This window comes from Amblyomma maculatum, chromosome 8, assembly GCF_055883805.1.
Source record: "Amblyomma maculatum isolate TAMU_Amacu chromosome 8, ASM5588380v1, whole genome shotgun sequence".
In the NCBI taxonomy this organism is placed as follows: Eukaryota; Metazoa; Arthropoda; class Arachnida; order Ixodida; family Ixodidae; genus Amblyomma; species Amblyomma maculatum.
This window is the reverse complement of record NC_139351.1, coordinates 110,309,933-110,334,820: the sequence shown is the minus strand read 5'-3', so window position 1 is coordinate 110,334,820 and position 24,888 is coordinate 110,309,933. Positions and strand designations below refer to the sequence as shown.

Here is a 24,888-nt window from a genome sequence, read left to right as displayed (position 1 = left end):
AGGACACCGAGGAAAAATAAAGTTGGTTTGTATCTATGCGGTACATAGCGCGTAATAATCTTATATTGTTCATACCAGAAACTAAGCTGTTATAAGATTAAAAAAACTATCAAGGTCAGGTTGTCACCACACCAACAAGTTCCGCAAGGAAAATGCGACGTTTTTGGGCGGATGTCGGAGGTTACGTTACACCACCATTCTCTGCAAAACATGTTTGGTTTGGTTTGGTTTGGTTTGGTTTGGTTTGGTTTGGTTTGGTTTGGTTTGGTTTGGTTTGGTTTGTGGGGTTTAACGTCCGAAAGCGACTCAGGCTATGAGAGACGCCGTAGTGGAGTACTCCGGAAATTTCGACCACCTGGGGTTCTTTAACGGGCACTGACTTCGCACAGCACACGGGCACCTTGCTTTTCGCCTCCATCGAAAGCGATGTGGAAACCAAAACTTGTCGACATGCACTTCATGAGTTGATATCAGGAGGTAGGAAAATTATTCAGTTCAATTTTCTTTATGATAAATCACTAATTTGTTGCCAGATTTAACGTCTCTAATTTCACCGCCGTCACCACACGCGTATAGCATCGACGCAATGCATGTGGCGCAGCTGAATGACAAATATCAGATTTAACTGCTATCTAGGAGTCATCATAACAATGGTCCCTATTCGACTTCGCATGTAATGAATGTAACCAACAAAACTGACCGTGTCCTTGGTTGTCTAGGCCCTAAACCATAACTTGCGGCTTCGCAAGTAATGAAGGTACGAACAAAACTGACCGTGTCATTGGTTGTCTAGGGGCTAAATTAAAACATAACTTGCGACTTCCTCCGCCATCTGTAAAACAGTTCGCCTGTTCTCTATAGGCCATACTTAACTAGAATATGCGCGCCATTTTGAGACCTCAAAAAAGCAAAGGTAATTTTTTTTCGAAGCTCTTGGATAAATTCAGATCCGCGCGGTAGAGTTCATATACTGTGATTATACTCATATTATACAAGCATTGCAACATTAAGACATGATTAACGCACCATGTCTGGAATCATACCAGAAAAAGAATTACGGGCAGCACTTAATACAGGCGACGCATGCAAACGCATAATGACACGGGTGTAATCCCGGTCGCGGCGGGCGCTTTGGTTAGTTGATTTGTAAGGTTTAATACCCTAAAGCAACAGAGGCTTTAGAGACGTATTTGTGGAGGGCTCCGGCAATTTCGACCACCTGAAGTTCTTTAACCTTCGCTGACATCGCACAGCACATGGGCGCCCAGCTTTTCGCCTCTATCAAAAAGTGGCCGCCGTGGCCGGGATTCGACCCCGCATCCTTGGGCACACTAGTAGAGCGCCCTAACCACTGCACCGCCAAGGGGGGCGCGGTGGACATCTTTGAGGTCAAACGCCCGCCTCTGCCATGTACAGTGCAATGTCAGTACGCGTGAAAGAACTCAACGTGGTCGTAATTCCTGTAACCTTCCACTGTGACGTCTTCATAGCCGAGTCGCTTTGGCCGGCATTAAACCTAAGAACTAAATCAAACCTAATGTCTTATAACGAGTTATGTGTAGATGACGGCACGGCATACGTATAAGCCTCGGTTGTCGGTAAGCAGTACAAGACCGTGTTGGGCGGTCCAGTATGCATAGGCCGTGTCCGAACCGGAGTGCCACTCAGGTATTGCGCAGAGTGTTGGTTTTACACTGTTATCCTAGTAATCTGCACGTAGTTCATGTACATAGAACCGTTTTAGGTAATCAATACCACGCTAAAATAATTTGTGTGGCCCAAGGTCGTAGTACGTTTGTCTCGCAGTCCTTTAAGGCCAAATTTTTTTCTTCACTCGGAATTGACTACTTTCCAAGTTTTACAATTTGTGACATGCAGGTGCGTTTATTCTCATCGTATGTCATGTTTCAATCACTTTCATTCCACGCAGTACATCTTTTATCGAAGATGGTTTGGGGTGTTAGAAATTCCCGCACATTGTTCTGTGGCTGTGATGTCATGAGGTTTTAGGTACCGCTTTCTCCCGGATGGCGACGATGGCGATTTCGCGACCGATGAGGCACTAAATGACTTCGCATATTTCTACAATTTCAAACGTTAACCTCTAAGTTATTTCGTTATCGCCACAGCACATCGTGAACGCCCACTTCGAGTGTCCACTCGAGACGAGCATGTCTTTCTTCCCTAGGATGCGGTACCCTTGCATCCTAGGGGAAGCTGTCATCCGTCCTGCCATGTGGCTCACCATACAGCTAACTAAATAAGGTATTATCCCACCCTTCATGTGATTCCCTCAAATGGCGTTTGTAGAACTAACGAATATATAGCCAGGCAATTAATTTTTACAGGGGATAATTCTTTTCGGATCTCCTCAGTGCTCCTCGCGACTGCAGCTCTGAGGTCTGGTAAGGTCCATTTTGGATGTTTGGTTTATCGCCTGCTCTGTGAGTGAGTGAGTGAGTGAGTGAGTGAGTGAGTGAGTGAGTGAGTGAGTGAGTGAGTGAGTGAGTGAGTGAGTGAGTGAGTGAGTGAGTGAGTGAGTGAGTGAGTGAGTGAGTGAGTGAGTGAGTGAGTGAGTGAGTGAGTGAGTGAGTGAGTGAGTGAGTGAGTGAGTGAGTGAGTGAGTGAGTGAGTGAGTGAGTGAGTGAGTGAGTGAGTGAGTGGGTGAGTGAGTGAGTGAGTGAGTGAGTGAGTGAGTGAGTGAGTGAGTGAGTGAGTGAGTGAGTGAGTGAGTGAGTGAGTGAGTGAGTGAGTGAGTGAGTGAGTGAGTGAGTGAGTGAGTGAGTGAGTGACAGTGAGATAGCAGGTGAGTAAACGTGTGAATAGTAGTGGGAGTGGTTCAGTGAGAATAGTAGTGAGGTTCAGTGGTTCAATGGGTTTGGTGAGTGAGGCATAAATAAGCGAAGGAGTTAATATACCTTATTATTTGAAAAGAAAATCCTTAGTTCATGGCACACCTTGCAGTGTCTATCATGTGCGAGAAGCGTTAACGAGCTTCGCAATACGAAATGAAGGCCGAGAGCTAGATGCAGGGATGAGACGGTGCACGAACATTCGTGGAAATAAAAGGAAGAGGCTGCTTCCAGTCCGTTAGTACCCAGAGGGACCATTTTGTAGTGGGCATAATACCATTTCTCACAACTTCCGCGGAGATCACGGCGGAATTCTGCCATTGAAAATATATCCGAATGCTCCCAATTTCTCAGATTATTTTTTGTCTTGAACCCCGAGGGCTAGATCGACGCTTGAATGCCGCTGTTGAGTTCTCATGACTGAGTTATATTCTACTTGTTGCAGCCCTCCATGCCTTGCATCGTATGTCGCCAGTATTTAAGATCAATCTTCACTTTTTTTTTTTCGCCCCTGACCGAGCGACATTAAATATATTAGTAGCATTTAGGCACCTTTCGGTGTGAGCAAGTGGCAACCACGCTGTTTTTGCTGCCGTTGTTGAGACCAACTCATCACCCTATTTTATTTGTATCTGTATTTGCTCCTGTTTTGGCAGAAAAAAAAACGTATAAACATCCGGATCACCATCATCATGCAGCCATATATAACTTAAACGCTTGTATCGCCAGTTAACCCGCATCAATGGGTACAAAACTGAGAGACAGTCGCATCGCTATTATTTACATTTTTTATGTTAAAGTGGTGGCAGCATTCAATGCAGGTAGAATGCAATGCTTCTCAGGAGTTACACGGGCTCAAAAAACTACTAGGCCGTAACCTTTCTGCATGCAAATCACACCTCGGGGCTTGCGGCTCGCGTTGAGAAGTCAGGCAACGCCAGCTCGAGAATCTTGGATCTCCTTGATCCCCTTCGTCTCCTTATCGAGGTAGGTACGCACATAGGGGTTTGGTGAGGAATCGGGTCAGTGATCTGGAATAACGGCCTACCCCTACGCGCTGAGTGCTTGATGGAGTTGCGCATTTTCGATTAGCCACCGAAAAAAAGTCCGAGGAGCGAATAAAATCCGGGGCAACAAGCTTTACGGCTGTGTTGCATGTTCCACCATCGAAGTTTGCGTTAAGAGACTGCTGCTTCACGCCTTTCGTGGTGATTTCGAGGTGCCGTTACCTCACCTAGGTAGGGGATAAGCTGTTCTCGAAGACCTGTTCTTTGTTATTGCAACCCTCTCCCAAGAAAGAAAGAAAGAAAGAAAGAAAGAAAGAAAGAAAGAAAGAAAGAAAGAAAGAAAGAAAGAAAGAAAGAAAGAAAGAAAGAAAGAAAGAAAGAAAGAAAGAAAGAAAGAAAGAAAGAAAGAAAGAAAGAAAGAAAGAAAGAAAGAAAGAAAGAAAGAAAGAAAGAAAGAAAGAAAGAAAGAAAGAAAAGAACAATAAAAAAGAATAGATAAAGCACAGGAAAAACTATTTATGATGACAACTCGTTTCTAGCTGGGCCACTTCAGGCTACATTCTTGCGTCTATATTTTTTTTTTCGCGAGAGAGCGCTAGCACCGCTATGTCGGAAAAAATTGTGACGATTTAAGCATATCTTGAATCTAATGATTGAGCGAAAGCTGTGAGTTGGGCAGCGATAGCCTCTTTAACACCGCCTTTCAATCCGCGATCTTCTCATAATTTTCTTGTAATTGGTTCCCAGGAAAAGAAAAAAGTATAAAGGCTATAAAGCAGTTATGGCGCCAATTTTTTGTTCCTGCATTTCTTTGGCAACGAGTGCAAAATATCAAAATAAAGATGGTGGTGGTGAACTCTTTTATTGCGCCCAAAAACAGGGGACCAGTCAAAGGAACGGTTGCGCTGGCTTAGTGGAGGTCGGCGAGGATTCCTTGGGATGCCGCGCCGACCCCCCCCCCCCCACACACACACGTGTGTGTGTGTGTGTTATTGTAAGAAATTAAGGTACGATGGATATTGGCACACACACACACACGCACACGTGCACTTGGAAGAAGTAATTCGTTAACTGCGCCAATATCCATCGTACCTTAATTTCTTACAATAACACACATACACACACACACATGTGTGTGTGTGTGTGTGTGTGTGTGTGTGTGTGTGTGTGTGTGTGTGTGTGTGTGTGTGTGTGTGTGTGTGTGTGTGTGTGTGTGTGTGTGTGTGTGTGTGTGTGTGTGTGTGTGTGTGTGTGTGTGTGTGTGTGTGTGTGTGTGTGTGTGTGTGTGTGTGTGTGTGTGTGTGTGTGTGTGTGTGTGTGTGTGTGTGTGTGTGTGTGTGTGTGTGTGTGTGTGTGTGTGTGTGTGTGTGTGTGTGTGTGTGTGTGTGTTATTGTAAGAAATTAAGGTACGATGGATATTGGCGCAGTTAACGAATTACTTCTTCCAAGTGCATGGCGGCGTCGACCACAAAATTCTCGACTCCGCTCTGCGTTTAATGTTTAATTCCCAGCGGAGGGAAGGACAGCGCCTCCGCATTTGCTCGCGTGTGAAGGAAAAAGTGAGCTTAGCGCGAATTCTTCAGAACAGATTGCGCCCGGCTCGAAACGTCAGCCATCTCCTTCTACTCCGTGGTGCTTTGCTCACCGCCTGCTTTCATGGCCTTTATTCGGCGGCAATAAATGTGGCGTCTTTGCCGCCCGCATAAATGTGCGTCACAAACGCATCCGCGTGTCTTCCATTCCAACTCTGCATGCTCCAGTAGCGCAACCGATAGTCACATCTCCAAGTCCGTAGTTTTCCTTTTTTTTTTTCTTTTTGCCAACCGGACCCGAGGGAGGAAAGGTAAAACATTTGGTCCTGCCCGCGACTGTTTACGAAAGCGTACGCTGCGGTGGCAAAGTGCCGGGCGATCGCCGACCCAGTGTTTGCACTGCGCGGCTGCCTGGCGCTAAACCAACACTAGATGTGGGCCCAGGCGAGGCCTGGTCCGAAACTGCGAAAGAGCGCAGGCGAAGATATTGATGCTGTATGTGGTACGTATTCGTATACGTGTCCACCTGGTGGACGATGGCAGAGCCGGCACCGGAAGCACTGCACGGCTGACGCTGAGTGCGTATGTCGAGCGCGGCTAACGCACCTCTTATTGAAAGGCAGTACACGGTTATATACACGCTGCGTAAACAAGAGGAGCTCGCTTTTTTCATCTGCAATGTATGGGCTGCCGAGCACAGATATTTTTATCAGTGAGCAGAGGGTATGAAAGATGATCTGCAGAGATTGGCTCAAGGGGTCAATGAGGACCACTCACCAAGTTTTGTTCCTTTACACTTCGTTGTATTGGTGTATATTTATTCATGTTATCCGTATCAACACTCGTTCTTGGTACGCTGGGTCAGTCGAAGCAATATTAGGTTTAGGGGAAGGCCCTCGAGCTGTTGTGACCGAGAGTCCTTGGGCTTCGGAGACTCCCATGACTTAACGCAGCATCCGGAGTTGGTCTTGAGGCCAGTTCAAGCTGGGCATGCGCTTGTGAGAGCATATGCTAAGCTAGTAATTCACCCAACTATTTTCTAGCAGTTATTCGCTTCGGTGATCAAGGTAACGTTCGTGGAAAAGAACGTGCAGCGAACACCTTCCTTGTTTTCGCCTGGCATGACCTGACCAAAAAATGGCGGCTGAAGGGGCTTCGCGAATGCGCCGGGCGTTGCTGGAAATAACTTTACTAGATCACGATGGCTGGAAAAGGGACAATTCTGTAATAGAAGAGACATCTGGGCAAATTGGTACGGTGACATGATGGATAAAATTAGTTGTGGTTTAGCTCTGGTTAACCCTAGATGAATTGCGAAAGCAACGGTGGAAGCTTCTTTTGCCTGCTACATTATTCCCCTGTCACACCCTATCAGTGTGACGTTAAGTACCCCTCTCACACCCTTTATTCTCCTCCTGTGAGTCTGTCATGTCCGGCTCGGACCCGAGCAGCCACAATCGCTGATTGAGTTGGCGCGCCTGACCGCGTCAGCCATCGGGGTCCGGAGCAGAGTCATGTCATCACCATCTATCATGTTGCACCTTCATTGGCTTACCGCCTTGCAACAAGAGCCTTGCGTGGATCGCCCTCGAGAAACTGGCCTTGTATGCGATCGCACGCGATACAAATGGAACTTTCTGTGCTCCCATTGTCTCAAGCGGGGGAATAGTGCATCGATGAGATTCAATACAAAAATAGTTTTCCCTTATTACGTTCTATACAGGAGGTATTTGCTTTATACACTTTACGTAAAGCAACGTCAGTATACATACTAGCTATAGTTCGAAACAATCAAGTCTAAACACCAAAAGCAGATATGAACAAAGCCGAACAGTACGTGTATGGTTTCCATTGCGTGCAAACCATGCAATAGTACGTGCTCGGAATATAACCAGCCGCTATACATAGCATTCATGGACTACGAGAAAGCATTTGACTCGTTCTAAACCTCAGCTGTCATGAAGGAGATCAGGGTGTAGGTGAGCCATATGTGAAAGTACCGGAAGATATCTATAGGGGCTGCACAGCAACGATAGTTCTGCATAAAGAAAGTGATAAAATTGCAATTAACAAAGCTGTTAGGCAAGGAGACATGTTCTCCCCAGAGCTATTTACAGCTTGCTTAGAGAATGTATTCAAAGGCATGGATATGGGACAAGTTAAGCATCAGGGTCGATGGAGAATATCTCAGCAATCTGCGATTAGCTAATGACATTGTCTTGTTAAATAACTCAGGGGACCAACTGCAACTAATGATAAATGATCTAGACAGCGGAAGCAGAAAGGCAGGCCTAAATATTAATATGCAGAAGACTAAGGTAATGCTGAACAGCTTGGGAAAGGAACATCAGTTTAAAATAGGTAGCGAAGCATTGGAAGTGATAGGCGAATATGTTTACTTCGAACAGGTAGTGACCGCAGATCCGGGCCACGAAAGGGAAATAACTAGAAGAATAAGACTGGGATCGAGCGCATTTGGAAGGTACTCAAGCATTATGACAAGCAGATTACCGGTATCGCTCAAGAGGAAAGTATACAACAGTTGCATCTTACCTGTACTCACCTATGGGGCTGAAACGTGGAGGCTAATCAAGGGGGTTCTACTTAAGTTGAGGACAACGCAGAGGGCTATGCAACGAAAAATGGTAAGGGTAACATTAAGAGATAGGAAGCGTGCAGAGTGGCTCAGAAAAATCTCACGTTACTGACATTATAGTGGAAATCAAGAAGAAATAGGCATGGGCAGGACATGTAGCTCGAAGATAGGATAGCCGATAGTCTCTAAGAGTAACCAATTAGATTCCAAGGGAAGATAAGCGTACCAGGGGTTGGCAGAAAATTAGGTGGGTGGATGAGATTAAGAAATTTGCAGGGGTCAGGTTAATGCAGCTAGCACAGGACCGGGTGGAGGAAAATGGGAGAGGCACCATGATGATGATGGTGAGGTTTGCATTACGGGTGCCCCGAGGTTCAGTGTCTAAGGCGCTCAACTACCGATCGGAAGATCCGGGTTCGAGCCGGGGCGTGGCGGCCGCGTTTTTGACTGAGGCAAACCGCAAGTCGTCCGTGTGCGGTGCGATATGTCAGTGCATGTTAAATAAACCCAGTAGTCGAAACTATACCATGTAGTCTCTCTCCACTGAGTTGTCTCTCGTATGCTGAGTCGCTTTGAGACCTTAAATCTCATAAACCGAACCCAACAATTACGGGTGACATATTTAAGGATGGAATCTCGCTTCTACAGTATAAGCCGGAGGAGGTGGCATTTAGCAGATATCAAAAAAAAAAAAGTGCAGTCATTCGACGCCTCAGACTGGATGGCCACTTTAAAGTCGGTGCGACTGTTTATGTTGTCACGTGGCGTCTGAAGCTATAGCGTCCAATCGAATTCCCAAGGAAAGAAATTAGCTGTGGTTTAGATTGTGGTTAAACCTGGAGTTACGCAAGAGCTATCTGCATAGCTCCGCTTAGGTTCCGCTTAGGTTCCGCTTAAAAATAAAGACATGGCTTTTACACATAGTAGTGTACTCTATGGATTCAGCCTTATTTACGTCATAGGGGAATCACTTCACGCATGAGCACCCTTCGCCTCTCGTCGTTGACCATTCTCATTCGGGTGTAGAATATTTATAGCGTTATGACATCATCTCTACGTCGAACTTCGGGGCACATCACCGTCATAACGTTCGAACAAATTTACCTTCTGACCTAGCAACTCGCTGTTGTCGTTCGCCTCTACTAACTACCAAGTTATCTGTCTTCGTCTTCATCTTCTTCATTATCATCTCCATCTCCATCATCATCATCTTCTTCTTCTTCTTTCTTCGCTCTTCGGACAGGCATGGCGAAATGGCAAGACTATGGCCAATGCAGCTCTCGCTACAAAAAGGGTGCGCTCGTACACAGCGACTTCTATTTTGCTCAAAAAGAAGAAAAGAAATGGAGAAGAGGAAATTCTATATTTTTCTCTTGCTTTCTCAAGCTGAGGTGTTGTTGATGCATCCATGCAACAGCTCCGCAGTGCATGCGTCCACCGTAACACGCGAGAATGTCCGGTACACAGCTCTGGCTTTGAAAAATCCGAACACATATATACAGCACGAAACTTAAAGCTGCGGCTTGGAAATTTTTAAAAAATTGGCAAATCGGTCGCGCGCCCTCGGGGACGGCCACCTCAGAATGCAGCCTCGCCTCACTGACGTCCAGTTTTGTCACCGACGCCGCCGCGGCTGTCACCTGGAGGTGGGATGCTCCTTCCTTCTCTTCTAAGCGAGTGTAACGCGGAACCAGTGCCGTAAAGAACGTCTCCCGTCTCCGCTTTCTCAATCAATAACACATGAATTATAAGTAAGGAAGTATGGGGAAAGGGTAGGGAAAAGACAACGAAGCATTCCTTCTGATCCCGTATCCGCGCACCAAGCTGCTGCCAGCGGCGCAACAAACCACGCAGTTAGGATCGGGCGCTGCTTTACGGCGTGCCGTAAAAGACCACGTCGCCGCATTTTGTTCCCCGACGTTTATGGCCTTTATGGATAAAACATCGTCAATGCCGGCCGGCCGCTCGCGAGCGCACGCGGGCTCGGTATTTTCTTTTTTTAATGTTTTGTCTCTGTCTCTCTCTTTTACTCAAATATACGCGTCCCAGCTGCGGTGCGGCGAAGCGTGCTGTTTTCCACGCAGATCATTGGCCGCTTGGACAAGAAACACAAAGCGTATACTGTGTGATTAGATTTCCTCTTGTAAGCCGGAAAAAACTACGGAGCATCGTTTTCTTGATGGTTAAGACCAACCGAGGAAGCGCGTGTTATTGCAACGCATCTCTCTCTCTCTCTCTCTCTCTCTCTCTCTCTCTCTCTCTCTCTCTCTCTCTCTCTCTCTCTCTCTCTCTCTCTATGTTGGGTAGCGAAGTGCATCAATGCCCGGAAGACACTGCACAGTCTTACAGCACATGCTGCGTTGAAGGTGTGCAATGATGAAATGCGTAGCGAGGAGCTGCAATATCACGTTGCAGCGAAGAGCATCAATTTGCCCTTGAAAACCAGGGGACGTATAAGGGTATCTAAGCAAAATTTAGCCAAGGGTTAAAAAATGAAAAATTTGAGGTGGTCCATAAAAACCCTTGTATACAGCTGCAAGTCATCTGGCGCACAACAGAGGATTTTTTGTTTTGCAATTAAGTACTTAGTAATTAAGATAATTTTTCTAATTTACTAATTATTGCCTCTAGACGATATATGGATTTGCAGAGTTGGAGAGCACCTTCCAAAATCCCCTTTCAATTTATTTCTGACGAAGAAAGCCTCACGTGTACCGTATTTCTAAGCTCTAAAGAAAAGCCCGCGAAATGCAAAAAATATCACGTGTATCTGGTGCATTCGTGCGCCACGATTGCGCTGCTCTCAACCTAGGTTTCAGAGGGTGAAATTAACTGCGGCCTTGGCTCCACGACCCCGTTGCAGTGGAAGACCGATATGTCTGCGGTGGTTTCATTGCCCCTCCAGGCAGTTGGCGCACGTGACAGTGCAAGTCACAGCGAGCTCACCGCGCTAGCTGCAACCATCGCCAACATATCAACTTATCGCTTGGACTGGACTGCCGAATCATTCATTCATTCATTCATAAGCCTTTATTGATGAGGATGACCTGAGGCCTAAGGGGAAGGGGACGGGTTAGGTGAGGTTGAGGGCGCCAGACTCCGACATGAAGTCTAGCAGGGCACTAAGCATGCGTATTGGGGGCTGTCCAGTCTTCGTAACACTGAATGTGGTGAGCAGATGTGTAGCGTGCGCGGAGGCCAGCCATGCCAGGACAGGTCCAGATCAAGTGCTGCAGGTCAACGGAGTCAGCAGGGCAGTTGGGGCAGCTGATCTTGGTTCGGCGCCATTGAATCAGATTGTTCGATGTGTACGCTGCACCGGCTCGCGTCTTGTGAGTTAGAACTTAGGCAGGACGAGCGAGGCCGGAAGGTATCGGAGTATTATGGGGGACAAGGTCCCGCAACAATCGCCTCCGCTCATGTTTAAGCCGCGTGATGACAGAGTCTGGTATGATGAAGGAGACGGGAGAACAGTAAGGGTGGTCCGAGTTGGACGGGCCCACATCAAGGCTATGACGGCGGTCTTCCTCTAGCTGCGCGCCAGCGGCCTCGTGGGCCGTTCTGTTCCCAGTTCCTTGTGCGTGATATCCAGGTGTCCAATGAATTCGTACCGAGACTTGCGAGGTCTCTCGCAGGTAGCGGCAGCGCTGTTTGATACTAGGCCTCAGTACAACACCGCTGTCGAGTCACGACCGCAGCTAATTTCGTTCACTAAAACCTCGATTGAGAGCACCACAGTCGTGGCGCGCGAATGCTTTAGTCACGTGATATTTTTTTGTATTTCGCGGGCTTTCTTTAGAGCTTGGAAAAAGAATACACGTGAGGCTTTCTTTATCGGAAATAAATAGTGCAGGGGTTTTAGAACATGCTCTCGAACTTTGCCAATCACATTTATTGTTTAAAGGCAATACTTGGTAAATTAGAAAAAATTATTTGTGTTACTAATCAGTTATAATTGCAAAATAAAAATTACCTGTGAAAACTGGCGGTTTTCTCAGAATCGAACGCCACTTTACGGTGTTCGGCGTGCTTGGATATACATCGTCTTTTTTTTGCGATCGCTTCTTTGGCGCTTTCAGACTTTGTTTTTATTGTTTTCTGATAAGCACCCATATATACCTTGAATCCACTGTTACTCGGACATCTGCAAGCCAACGACGAAATGGAAGAGTGGTATTTTTTAATTTGATGCCCACAGTAGAGGGCCTGAGTGTTTTGTGTAACCGCTGCCTACTGAAAAATTCTGTATAAAATTCATACAGGAAACCATATACAGGTTTACTGTACAGGATCTGAGATGCAGGACAGTCGGGTATTACACAGCAAAGCACGGCATGACACCACGTGGAGCTGATTTCAGAATTGCCAGTATAGTCAGTGGTCCTCGTTTCCGAAAACAAACGAGTCGCCAGGCTGGAAAACGTATGCAGAGCTGAATAACACGACCACATTTGAACAATAAAAAATTATATAAATCAAAAAATAAATTTTGAAGTAGGGATTCGAAATTTAGTCTTGACGCTACAGATAGGTACTTTAACCACACATCCGGTTGTGGTTTAGTGGTTATATTTCTGTTTGTGTAGTTAACTTTGCTCTTTCGTATTTTGTATTTTTTCTGGGGCGCAGTCTTTTTCCTGGCTATGAATCACCATGCGAATGATCAACCCTATCGAATGACCCGATCGATGAAGCTCAACAAGAATGACCATGCGCGCAGGCATGCTGCGGCATGGTCATTCTGGTCGAGCTTCATCGATCGGCCCAACTAGTGTTCAGAAGCGGAAGTACTCTGTCCGGTATCAATTCTATTCATGACGGGTTCGTCCGGTTTCAGTTAAACCGGACATGGTACGTCTGCGCTGTATATGAGCTCCATACAGGACTGACCCATCCAGTTTCATATCCATTCAGGACTGGGGTGTTCTGCTTGAGATGAGTACTGAAAATGGTCTGTCCAGTATTAGCTCCATACCGGACTTGGATGTATTGTTTGAGATGCATACTGGAAATGTGTACAGTATAAGCTCTATCTGGACCGGTCCGTCCGAACTGAGATTCATATTGTACATAACCTATCCGGTATAAACCTATTTAAGCTTCATACAGGACTGGTCACACCGGTATGAAAATTATATGGGATAATACAGAACCGGTTAGAAACGATTTGGCGAGGTACAGGATTTTTCACTAGGCCTTTATTACAGCATGCATGTACGAACGCCGATTATTTGCTTAAATTAGTCTTGCACTTCGTTATTGTCCAATATATACACCGTCGTTACTGGAAGTAGTTAGTACGGCGAGCGAAGGATAACAACGGAGCAAAATCGCATGAAAACAATTGTGTCAGTGTCTTTTGTTACTTGCCTTCTGTGCACTAATTACAAAAAACTGCGCTGAGAAAAGGCGACCATGCTCCTCTCGCTTTCCAACTATGCACAAAACTATAAACCTAATTTTGATTGTTAAAGCAGCTTGTCTGAACAACACTGGGGAGAAGGGTGCATTTAAAGGGGTCATGACACCAATTTTAGAACATAACGCAACTAAACCTCAAGGTTTCAGCTTCATCAGAGCTGCAGCTACAAAACTATCATGTTCGTTTCTTCGTGAACAGCTTGCTGATCTGGCCACCGACGTGACCGGCGTAGTCGGTGACGACATAAACTAACGCCCACCGCGTCGTCTGCTGCATGTTCTGTGCACGAGCAGCGTCAACTGCGATTACGCGAAGCCAATGTGACGGACTATTGAGACTATCATAATATAGTTCCTAATGTAGTTCCTTAATAGTATGAGTGGACTGTTGTCAAGCCAGGGTGGGCTCCTCTGTCAGTAAATTTTAAAGCGATGAGCTTGGCGCGTCTTGAACTCGATTGTTGCCTTTCGGCCGCGATCCAATTCATTTTTGAGCACCAAGCCCGGAGACTCGAGCGCGCTCGCTGCCCATTCCACTTTGTTGACGAAATGCCGACAGGCCGGCTTAGGGCTGCGCACGCACTCCATCACATCCGTCCACGCCCTCCAGAGAGAGTGGAGCCCTAGTATCAGGACGTAGACCTTTAGTTCGGCGGACTCCGAAGGCATATCCAAGCGCCGGAGCCCGGTCCATGAGGTCTATATCTCTCACCGAAGAAGCAACGCAGTTCATCCCAGAATATTTTTGCTGTGTTGCATTCCAGAAAAAACATGTTCCACTGTCTCGGTAGTTACGGGCTTTAAATGCACTCTTATTCGTTCTGAATGTTTTTTGTGGCTGTAGGAAGGAAAAGAAAATGCACGGGCCAATTCTACTGGCTCTGTAGCTGAGTCCCCTCTGCTGCCTCGTGCGGACAGAAGGGAGGAAATAGAGAAGAAAGAAAACGAAGAGGGACAGAAAGACGCGCGCCGCAACAGTCGTCGTCTACCACCTAAGTGGTGGCGGGTGCAATGAGGGCCTATAACAGATAAAAAATTTGGTGACAGGCTAGCCACCGCCGCAAGCGGCGTTGACCTACAAGTCCCAGCCATAAATCGACGGGAAAACATTTATTTTCATCGGCTTTAAGAGGTGAGGGTTCAGTCTGACTGTTGGCCGCGCCAGATGGCCGCCAGTTGCGTCCTGTCGGCGGTCTCTTCAGCAATGACCCGAGCCTGGATGGCCGGGTCCGAGCAGCGCAGCACGGCCTCCCACTCCTCCAGAGATGGAGCTGGCAGCAAATCGGTGGGTGGCGGATAGGCCGCGCACCCCCATGTAATGTAGTCTAAAGAGGCGTCGACGCCACACTCTGAATTTAGGGTCCACCTGCTCTTTGAATATATACGAATATACTTTAGGGAAGGGGGAGGGGCGGGTTTGTAGCTGGCGCCAGAGTATCTCCTGGGCCTTGCTTAATGAATTATGTGGGGGAGGAAAAATGCGCCTTCCCAGGCTAAAAATGGCGAGTTATATCATGGAACGAGAGCAAGCCCTCCCTCGCGCCCGCGGGAAACGAGGTACTCACCACCCGGCCGACGAAACCTCGGGCATATTAAGGAACAGCCACCCTGCACCAGCCCCGCCGGGGTGGCACAGGGGTTACGGCGCTCGAGTACTGTTCCCAAGGATGCCGGATAGAATTCCAGCCTCAGCGGCCGCTTTTCAATGGAGGCGAAAAGCAAGGAGCCCGTGTGCTGTGCGATGGGACCTCACCTCTGAAGGGCGGATTTGGAATTCGTCAGGATCACAATACGTTGGGCCGGACATGATCACAGCTTCCGTAAAGCTACTTCATTCAAACTGTCCTCCATGCGGTCGTACTTTAAGCGTTTCGCTTTGAAATAAGCATTAAAAAGGAAGTAAAAATTAGCACGAGGGCTAACTTTAGCAGCTTTGGGATTTAAAATTCGCGCCTCAGTGTAGGATCACCTGTGTAGCAAATGCTGAAACTATGCATTGGTCGCTCACTTGGGCATTGGTTTCCAAATTTATTACTGCGATTAATTTAATTATTATTGGACTAGCAGTTCTTCCCGCATCAATATGTCCACGCGTCTTCATAGCGTGAGCAATTTTTCTTCCTTCCATCCGAACCTTGTCTGAGCAACAATGCCGATGTAAACATGGCGCCGCCCTCGGAATGCCAGTGTTGGGGAGGTGGCTACAGTTTAAAATTCCTTATCGCAGCTGTGTTATCTTTGGTCTTATCTACTGGTAAGTACAGCGCAGCGAATGTACTGTTTATCTTTCATCGATACAAGCGCGTCCTAATCTCGGGTACGGAATGACGTCCGCACGTTTGTCGTAAAAAGGCGTTGTCCGGCGCAGTCAACCGTTGACTCTTGCGAGAAGCCGTTGTCATTAATTATTTTTCTGTAAGCGCTCAGTTTGTCAGTTTTTGATCGAGGGCAACTATGTGAACATTTTATGCAATAATGCTCTGCTGTTGAGGTTGTAAATAGCCGTTGTGCTGCGTTCGTGCCGAGCAATGTTTTCCTTTGATTTGGCGCTTCCACTGGAAACAGACAATGTTGCAGCGCTTTTTGCAGTTAGCTATTGTGCGGCGAGTTAAACGGCTTGACAATTATGTAGTGCTTGTAACACATGGCATGCCTTTTTTTTTTTTTTTTTTTTTGCGTAGCGTCAAGGCACATTTTTTTTTGGTTGGAAACCGTGGCTGCATCCATGATTTTGGACTTTTAACCTAATTTTGGTGCCCACTTAATCTGTGTCTAGTCGGGGTCGTTTCCTGTCATATGCGCGTGCAATCTCGGTTTTTCGCGCAAGTAGTATTTTATGCGTCAACGCCTGACGCCCGCTAATGCGAATGGCATGTCATTTTCCTGGTCGTGTGTCGACTGGTAGCCGAGGGGGAGAGGTGTGGTTCCAAATTTGTATCGTCCATGGAAAAAAGGCAGTTTGAAAAAGTTAGTACCAGAATTAAAAAGTTAAGCGTTTAGTTTGGGACTGGGACAGCTTCTTAATGACGATAGCTTAGAAAATAATCAATAGTGGCGAAATTAGAAATTGTGAACAGTAAATAATGTGTGCAGCAACTTTTAGATATTTAATGTGAGGTAGGTGGAGTCAGCCTCAGATCGCATATGAGAGAAGAAAGTGAAAAGTATCTGTCATATTAGCAAAGCATAAAATAGCTTTTTCATGAATCGATTCCAGTTTGTTTAAATCCACTAGCATATCAGAATTCCAGATGATGCAGCCAGGTTCTAGGATTGGGCAGGTCAGGGTTTTGTGTGTAACTTCATATTTAGCGGAGCAACTTACAAAGTGCATTGCAGCTATCTGAGCCTTTGGAGGGCTTTCTTAATAATCAGATCGACGTGTTACATTTATGGTTATCCTGTGTGAGTGTAAGATAGAGGTATTTATACTCCGGAACTTTTTATAACCAATTATCTTTAAGGGAAATTTGCCCGAAACCTGTGGAACGCTCGATAGAGCATCAGTGATGGATGACCTGCTTCATTTCAAATATATGTGTTTCCTAATCATTTCAAATATATGCGTCCTAATCTCACCACCTTGCAGGTGGTGCGATTAGGATTTATGAATGCAGTTATGCTTTTACAATGGTTTGCAGTGAGGGCCAGCATCACATTTATTAAGTCTATAAATATGTACCGAACCTGTTCACCAATATTATGAGAGAGTTCATCTAAATGCATGTCACTGCTTAATCCACAAATAAAAACAGAATGTTGCTGCACTTGAGTTAGGCTGTGATATGATGGAAATTTACATGACTGGACTGTTAGAAAAATGTTTAATTAGACATAATTGTGTAGTTGGCTCTGGGTGCCTTTGCTGCCTAATCATGATAATGTTGAGGCTTGTCTGTTTGTAGTGAATTTCTGGATGCGAAAGTTTGGTGAATTTGATTAAGTTTCAATGAATTAACCTGGTACGGACCTACCAGGCAGAAAAATGGAGGCTAACTTATATGGTTCAGCTTAAATTGAGGACCACGTAGTGATCTGTGGAGATGAAAATGAAGATGCAGGAAGAGAGCAGAGGGGGTCAGGAAACAAACACAAGTTAATAATGTTCTAGTTTACTAAACATTGTTCCTTACAGGCCACATGTGATATGCTTGAAATTTTTTTTCCACTAACAGTTGAAGTTGGAAATAACTTGGATAGTTAGTTCCCTTTGCGCATTGCCACCTTATGAGTTCATTCTGCAGTTGTCTAACCATATGATCAATTGTTCCAAATATGTTATAATTATCGATGTTATTTTATTTGTACTAGTACTGTATGCACTCCAGCTATGTCTCACGTGTGAGACAACAGTTGTTTGGTTGGTAACAGCTTTATTTATAGTCCTGCAGAGCTTTTGCCAACAGGGTCTTAAATGACAGCAGTATTTGTAAATAGATAAATAAAGTGGGCATGGCCATGACATGTAATGTAAAGGCAAGATAACCGATAGTTCTTAAATATGACAGAGTGAATTCGAAGGGAAGGGAAGCGCAGCAGGCAATGGGAGAAAGTCATGTGGGCAGATGGCATTGGGATGTTTGCAAGGATGAAGTGGATGAAGCTGGTACAGAACCGGGTCAATTGGAGGGATGTGGGTGAGGCCTTTGCCCTGCAGTGAGTGTGTCAGATTAGTGGGATGATGATGCTGAACTGTTGTTACACTTTGTATAAAAGTTTGCTAGAAAATGGCTTCTTTCACTTTCAAGAGCTTTTGCATTGCATTAACTGTATTATCAATGCAGTACTTGGTGATCTTAGTCTAATTGTTGCAGTTGACATGGGGCAAATTAATGCTGCATGAATGCTTCAGCGACGCAGCATATGTTTAATACCTGTATCATTTCATGCTCATGTTTCATGTTTGTTGTGGGAATGTTGTGGTAAGCTCAGCTGTATTCCCGATGAGTGGCAGTGTCGCTTGTACCGCCCGTTTGTGTGCTAGATCCCTTCATGCCTCCTCATGTTTCTTCTTGCAGCCCACGCCTACTATGGGCCTCGCAATAGATGTTTGCTCCCTCAGACACTTCAGGGAGAGTGGTACTCCAAGGAGCGCGGAGACGACACCTACACTACCATCGATGACAACCGCATGTCCAACAGAGGCAACTGCCTTCACATCATAACCAGAAACAATGACAACTTTACCATCATATTTGAAAACAAGTAAATTCCTATTCAGTCTCATTCTTCTGCACTTGTCTGGGTTGGTGTTGTGTTTTGCATGGTGTTGTGCTAATAAAATCTGTTTTACTTGGAGAGGCCAGTTTAGGTTAGGGTCTTCTTCAAAACTAAGGAGAGCCGCCTGGAGTTCAGTCTGCATGGATTATTTGTTGGCAAAATCACAGCCTCAGTTTTGTTTATAATATCGTCACCATGTACGACAAAATGTGCGATGTTGCATTCAAGGTTTTTGGCTAGGTGTGTCATGGGTTCCGCCCAGAACAGAGCCCCAAGGTGCACCTCTTGTACGAGTTTTCTGTAAGCTTCAGTACAGTGAGACTTGACAGCAAGCTGGTGTGTCCGCAGAAATTTTCTAAATGCGTTTGTTATCATATATTTTAAAATTCATACTCAACAAACTTCTTTAATAGTTGTTAAACACATGCTTAGATGTCATCTTGACATGGGCAGAACCGTGTGATATTCAGAGAGCAAGCAAATAAAAAAGCCGCAGTGTTCAGGAGCACGAAAAATCATCTGCTTGCAGATCTTGCCGGAAGCAAATTGCTTTTAATCTTAAAAAAAAAAAAAAAAAATTTAAAGTAAAAAAAACTAATGCTCTTTATTGATATGGTCCCAAATTATTGCAGAAAGAAAAGAGTCTTGTGCAGTCAAGTAGCAGTGGTCCTCTTTTGATTACGATGGCCTTTTCTGATTTACTTTCACCAATATGTGTTAGTTATGCATGTGTTAGTCTACTGGGCAATCGGTTGCTATTGGGTAATTGGTTTATTCTGCCTGTTCGTTTATATGAAATGATTAATACTGACGATGGCCTCATTAAAAATATCTTGCTTTTCAGTGCCTGCTACTACTGTGTGCGCATTTTTGTGCGGACATTAAATGTCTTGGAGAAAATAGAAAGTAAGTATTCTTGCTTCTGGCCATTTTAGCAGTGTTCAGCATTTAATATACTGCCTCTAGAGCTTCCACGTAGCCACGTAGTGTATCCAGCAGTGACGCTCATGCTGCAAGCTCGTGTCGGTGTCGACAGTTGTTTGAGTGATGTCATGAGACCCCATGTCATGACTGAAGCTTGAGCAGCTGTTCGACTCGGCATAATTTACTCAATAGCCAGTTAGAACTTGGGTACGGCGGCATGCATGTTAATAATACTGACTTTTTCTTTGCTTAAAAGCATTGACTTTAAAGGATTGACTTTGGCTTACCGCAAAAATTTCAGCCCATAGTAGTGATCAAGATTGACAAGCATCTTCCTATTTCCTTTCTGAACTGGGGTTATTGGCATAAAAGAACATAGTTCAAGTGCAAAATCTGACTTTCTAGTACCTTTGTTTTCTTTTGAGCTAATTTTACCATTCTTGCATGTATTGTGTGACATATTGTAATATGTTCAAACGTGTTCTAGATCTCTGTCGAGCCTACTGCAGCCTAAGACCTCTTTTGGAGTCAGTAGAAATAAATAGCCTCTGACTGCCTGCTCAATTACCTCTAGAGTGGTGTGCATTTCATTGCATTCTTTCTTTTAGGTTGACTCACTCAACTTCTCTGAATTTTCGCTTTTGCAGCTGGGTGTGTCAACCTCAATGAAGGCGAATCTTCAGACATTCCGACTGTCTGTCGCTCCCTGGATGTCAAACAAGAGTTGATTACCCTTTTCTGTGAGTACTGCATTGCCTTTTTCTTCTTGTTTGCATCTCTGGGTCGGTTTGTTTGCAGTCTCCATGTACTACCCTTGTCTCTGGCCATATTGAAGATACGACCTGCCTTGACAGCTGGGTGATTGGGGTGCTCAGCTACTGAGCGGTGGCCACATTTTGATGCAGGTCAGGTGAAATGCGAGATGCAATGCCATTGCACATTAGAGAACATCATATGGTCAAAGTTAGACTAGAGTTTTCACAATGGCATCCCTCATATCTGATGTCTTGCTTTGCACCAGTATCCACTGTTTTTAGTGCTACACTGTGCAGTCCAGCTACTTGCTTGTGGGGGTAAAACTGAATCAAGTGGTTTCAAACTTGCCAACCTACGTGGCGCACTGACTCACAGTAGTTAATAAGTGAAAACTACAGTAGTAAAAGATTAATTTTACCATCATTTGTTTGGGAATTCGGATAATTTGAATTGCCTTCTTGGCGAGCCAATGTCTTTGCAACTCTGTGGTATCAGAAGCTTGTTAATTTGGTGCAGTGGGTCTGCACTGATCAATTTAAACAGGCTCCTGAAGTGAAGCTGCAGGCACGATTAGCGATCGACAAAACAGCCCTGCTCAAATCCTGTGTTCCAGTCTCTTGTGCCCCTCTAGCATTTACTGCAAGTCACAGCATGCGTGATGACAAATGGATAGCCCCATCTTTGAGAACAGTCCAACGGCTTAGTTCAAGCTTTGCGCAATCCGACTACAATGGTGGCTCTCTGTCCCTCCCTCTCTTCAGCACCACTGAACCATTTCTTTTGCTTTCATCCACATGATTCTGCCACATGCCATTTGCTGTTTAGACTCCTCACAATGTAGCTGCAGTACAAGTCATATTGACTGTTTGTTTTAAATTTTTCAGAAGGAATTTGATACTTTCCTGTCCAGGGCTCTCTCCTTTTCCTTATTTTTATTAATGATATCTGAAATGAAATACAGTCGAAACCCGCAATAACGAAATCGCAGGGGACAGCAAAAAAATTCGCTTTCGCGAGAATTTCGTCGCCGCGAAAATGAAACAGAAAAGATAGAAAACAGCCCGCAAAAAGAAAATTTATTGTCAAAAGTCAGTCAGCTTAGTTTGCCGAGCCTTGCCTTGCAGCAACTTCATGGTTCTATTCTCACACTGCAAGAAGTGATCCATTGCCACGTCATCGTCGTGTGCGCCTAAGAACGACTGGATCGTGTCAAAGGCGTCCAACACATTCCTCGGGTTCGGGTTTACCGTCTCTCCATGTTGTGGACCTTGGTCCTCGGTGTCGTCAGTTTCGCACACGCTGCTGATGATAGCCTCATCGGTCATTTCTTCATGGACAACTACATCGTCATCAGCGCGAACGAAATTATCGACACTGAGGCCATCTGAAACAACATAGGTGTCGACAGCACAAAGTGCACCCCATGCGTTGGCCAGCGATTGTGGCACTGCACTGGCAGCACAGTCATCGTGAAGTGTCTCTTCAAGCACGCTTTCATTTGGCGACTCGTCCACGCATGATGTCTGCTGGGTGGAGGCGAAGCCCGCATGCTTGAAACAGTGCTCAATCACAGTCGGAGGCGTCGCAAGCCATGCAGCGGCCAGCATCTCAAGCGCCATGAACAAGTCCACGTCGGTGGGGCGCTTGTGATGGAGGTTAAGAATGAGACGCTGAATTAGCCTCTCTTTGTAGGCGCACTTCACACTTCGTATGACGCCTTGGTCGAGTGGCTGCACAACAGAAGTGCACCCGGGCGGAAAAAAAAACAAGTGCACGTTTGTGAGCTCCATATCAACATGATGGGCGGTGCAGTTGTCTAAAAAGGCTCACCAACCTGCCTGCCTTTCTCATGTCCGCATCGAAGGCCTCAAGCCAGCTGGAAAATATTTGAACGGGTCATCCATGACTTCCCGTTCGAGGTGTACTGGACAGGCAGCGTGGGGTTCCCTTGAAGCAGCGGGGCTTCTTGCTCCAGCCAATGACAAGAAGTGGCCGTTTGTCACTGCCGTCCATATTGGAGCACAACAATACTGTTACGCGCTGCTTGCTGCGCTTCCCTCCGTGGCATTTTTGACCTTTCAGGTCCAAGGTCTTCGAAGGCAGCATCTGATAGAATAGACCCGTTTCGTCCGCATTATACACGTCTGAGGGTTCGTACTGCCCCAGGATTTCTTCGGCAGTCAGCTGCCACGACGATGTTGCCACCGGGTCCACTCCTGCTGCTTCGCCCGAAATCACCTTGGCCACAATATCGTGACGGGCTTTAAAGCGGCCCAGCCAGCCAGCGCTTGCTCTGAATTGGTCATGCCCGAGCATGCAGGCGAAGTCCAGAGCCTTCTGTTGCAGCAGTTTGCCTGACAGAGGCACTTTATTTGCGCGCTGTTCACAGAGCCAGACAAACACCGCCTTGTCAACATCCGGGAACACCGCAGCCGTCACTGTTTTATGCTGTGCTCGAGCACCATTCTCAAGCGCACCGAGAATGGCTGCCTTGCTTTTCAAAATTGTCGACAGTGAGCTGCACGCAATCCCGTACTCGTCGGCGATATCCATTTTTTTCCTGCCTTTTTCTGCTTGAGCAATGATGGCAGCCTTCTCTTGCAGAGACAAAAATAATCGTTTTTTGGCTGGCGGAGACATCTCAAACGCAAACGTGCGGACTGCTGCTCATACACACTGCCACCACACACAACGAACACATGTGCACCGCTCGCAGGCCTAAAAGTGCAGCGCTGATGATCTAGTGTCGCCCCCTGATGGTGTCGCTGCGAGGCTGCCTTCCCTGAACATAGCCTCCGAGATAAACAACCACGCGGAACTGATCACAGAGGACACGCGCTGCGCCGGTATGGTGGCTAGTACCGGCTCAAGGTGGCTAAAGTTTTTAAAGTTGTTCCGGCTGCAAGGTTGCCAGGCGCCAATGCTCTCGCTGTAGCCACGCACGCAGCAAATTTCGTTATCGTGGGATTGCGGTACAAAAATGTTTGGTTACCGAGAGATACGAAATACATTAGCCCCTATGGGCATTTGCCGGGATCTCGGAAATATTTCGTTGCGGCGAGAATTTCCTATTCTCGAGATTTCGCTATCGCTGGTTTCGACTGTAACTGTTTAAGTGTGATTGTATGCTCGTGATCGTGTTGTGCAATCTGTTTTCACAACTCAGGCAGATTTCACACAGCTTCAGGATGATATGTACAGTATGGAAGTGTGATGTTGGGAAAATTCTTTGTTTTTGGACAGGAAGAATTGTGTGTGACATTGGCTTTATGAAGGAACGCAACAACCTTGGAAAATCAAAATATCAGAAATGAATCAAATTACAAACATATTTGGGTGTAACTTTTTTCAAAGATGGAGCATAGGCTGCGCATGTACTTAGTGTAGTTAGTATGATGGGAAGTGCTGTGTGTTTTTTGCCGGAAATTAAAAAAAAAAATTTGTGTGGGTTTAAGCATGGCTTGAACCTATTGATAAAGCAAAAGCTGTGAGTGTTGCAGCGAATTTTTTTTGCGGACACCTAGATTTAATGTGCCGCCGTAACAATGCTCAAACGAACCTTCTGTCCTAGCAACTCTCTGTTGTCGTTTGCCTCTACCAGCTACCGAGTTTTCTTCTTCTTCATCTTCTTCTGTCCTCCTCCAACTCCTGGTCCACATGGCCACGCGACAGTTGCTAGGCGATGGTTACGTGGCACGGTGCCATGGTGCCACGACGACGGCTTGAAAACCTAGCGCAGTGTAGCTTTCGCTACAAAATATAGCTATGAGAGTAAGACCGGATGCATATCACGCATACATTTGACGTTATGGGGGGCTCATTCTCGAAAGAATGCGCCACGGGGGGGCTAGACGCTACGGTCGCCTTCTAGCCCCGACGTGCCAGCCCTAGCAGACAGAGCTGTGACCCCCAACCCGCGGTGCGAGAAATCGCCACTGCGGCGGGTTCGGGCCAGAGGGTACAAACACCGAGTTGCACACTCGAACAAGGTTTAATTTGCCCGAGCAGTTGTACACGGCAAATACAAATACACAAATACAACCGCCGTGTAGCGAGCGAACGCCGCGTACGGGGGTGAAATAAAAACCACCTAATGGGGAAGCGCGCCAAGGAGGTGAGAGGAAGAGTCTTCTCACCTGACACGGCTTCTCGCTCACATCCCGTTGCGGTAAGTGCCTACGGTCAATGGGCGTTTCTCGGTGACGGCGGTGGTCTCCTCGGCGGAAATCATGAACCGCGCGCGTGCGCGCCCATTCGCCGAAGAACCCCAAGCGAGTTGCTACAGTCGCGCTCCTCGACACGGAACGGGAGAGAAGGTCTCCCGGTTACGCCTGCAGGAAAGAGGGAAGCCCGCGGCAGCGTCGCCGCAGGCCCGAGAGGTGGCGGGGAGTGGCCAGCATGCTCTCCCCTTCGCCAACCTCTCTGCCAGCGCGCGTAATCACGCATGTTAATTACGCGCGGGCGTTATCATGGAGGAAGGGGATTGTGAATCCCCACATCTCCCCCTCCTTAAAACCGCCATACGGCTAAAAGCAGTCACGTTCACCGAGGGATATACCGAGGGGGCCGGCTAAACGCCG

At 46.3% G+C, this 24,888-nt stretch overlaps 1 protein-coding gene across 1 annotated transcript in view; it reads left to right on the top strand.

Moving 5' to 3' along the window:
- The first annotated feature begins 15,551 nt into the window (after positions 1-15,551).
- udt (protein undicht) overlaps positions 15,552-24,888 on the top strand; it is a 36,385-nt gene continuing 27,048 nt past the window's right edge. Inside the window, exons 1-4 of the mRNA XM_084577205.1 lie at positions 15,552-15,662; positions 18,427-18,613; positions 19,473-19,534; positions 20,200-20,292. Coding sequence (XP_084433331.1) covers positions 15,572-15,662; positions 18,427-18,613; positions 19,473-19,534; positions 20,200-20,292 — 433 coding nt within the window. The 5' untranslated portion in view covers positions 15,552-15,571. The remainder of the gene's footprint in view (positions 15,663-18,426; positions 18,614-19,472; positions 19,535-20,199; positions 20,293-24,888) is intronic.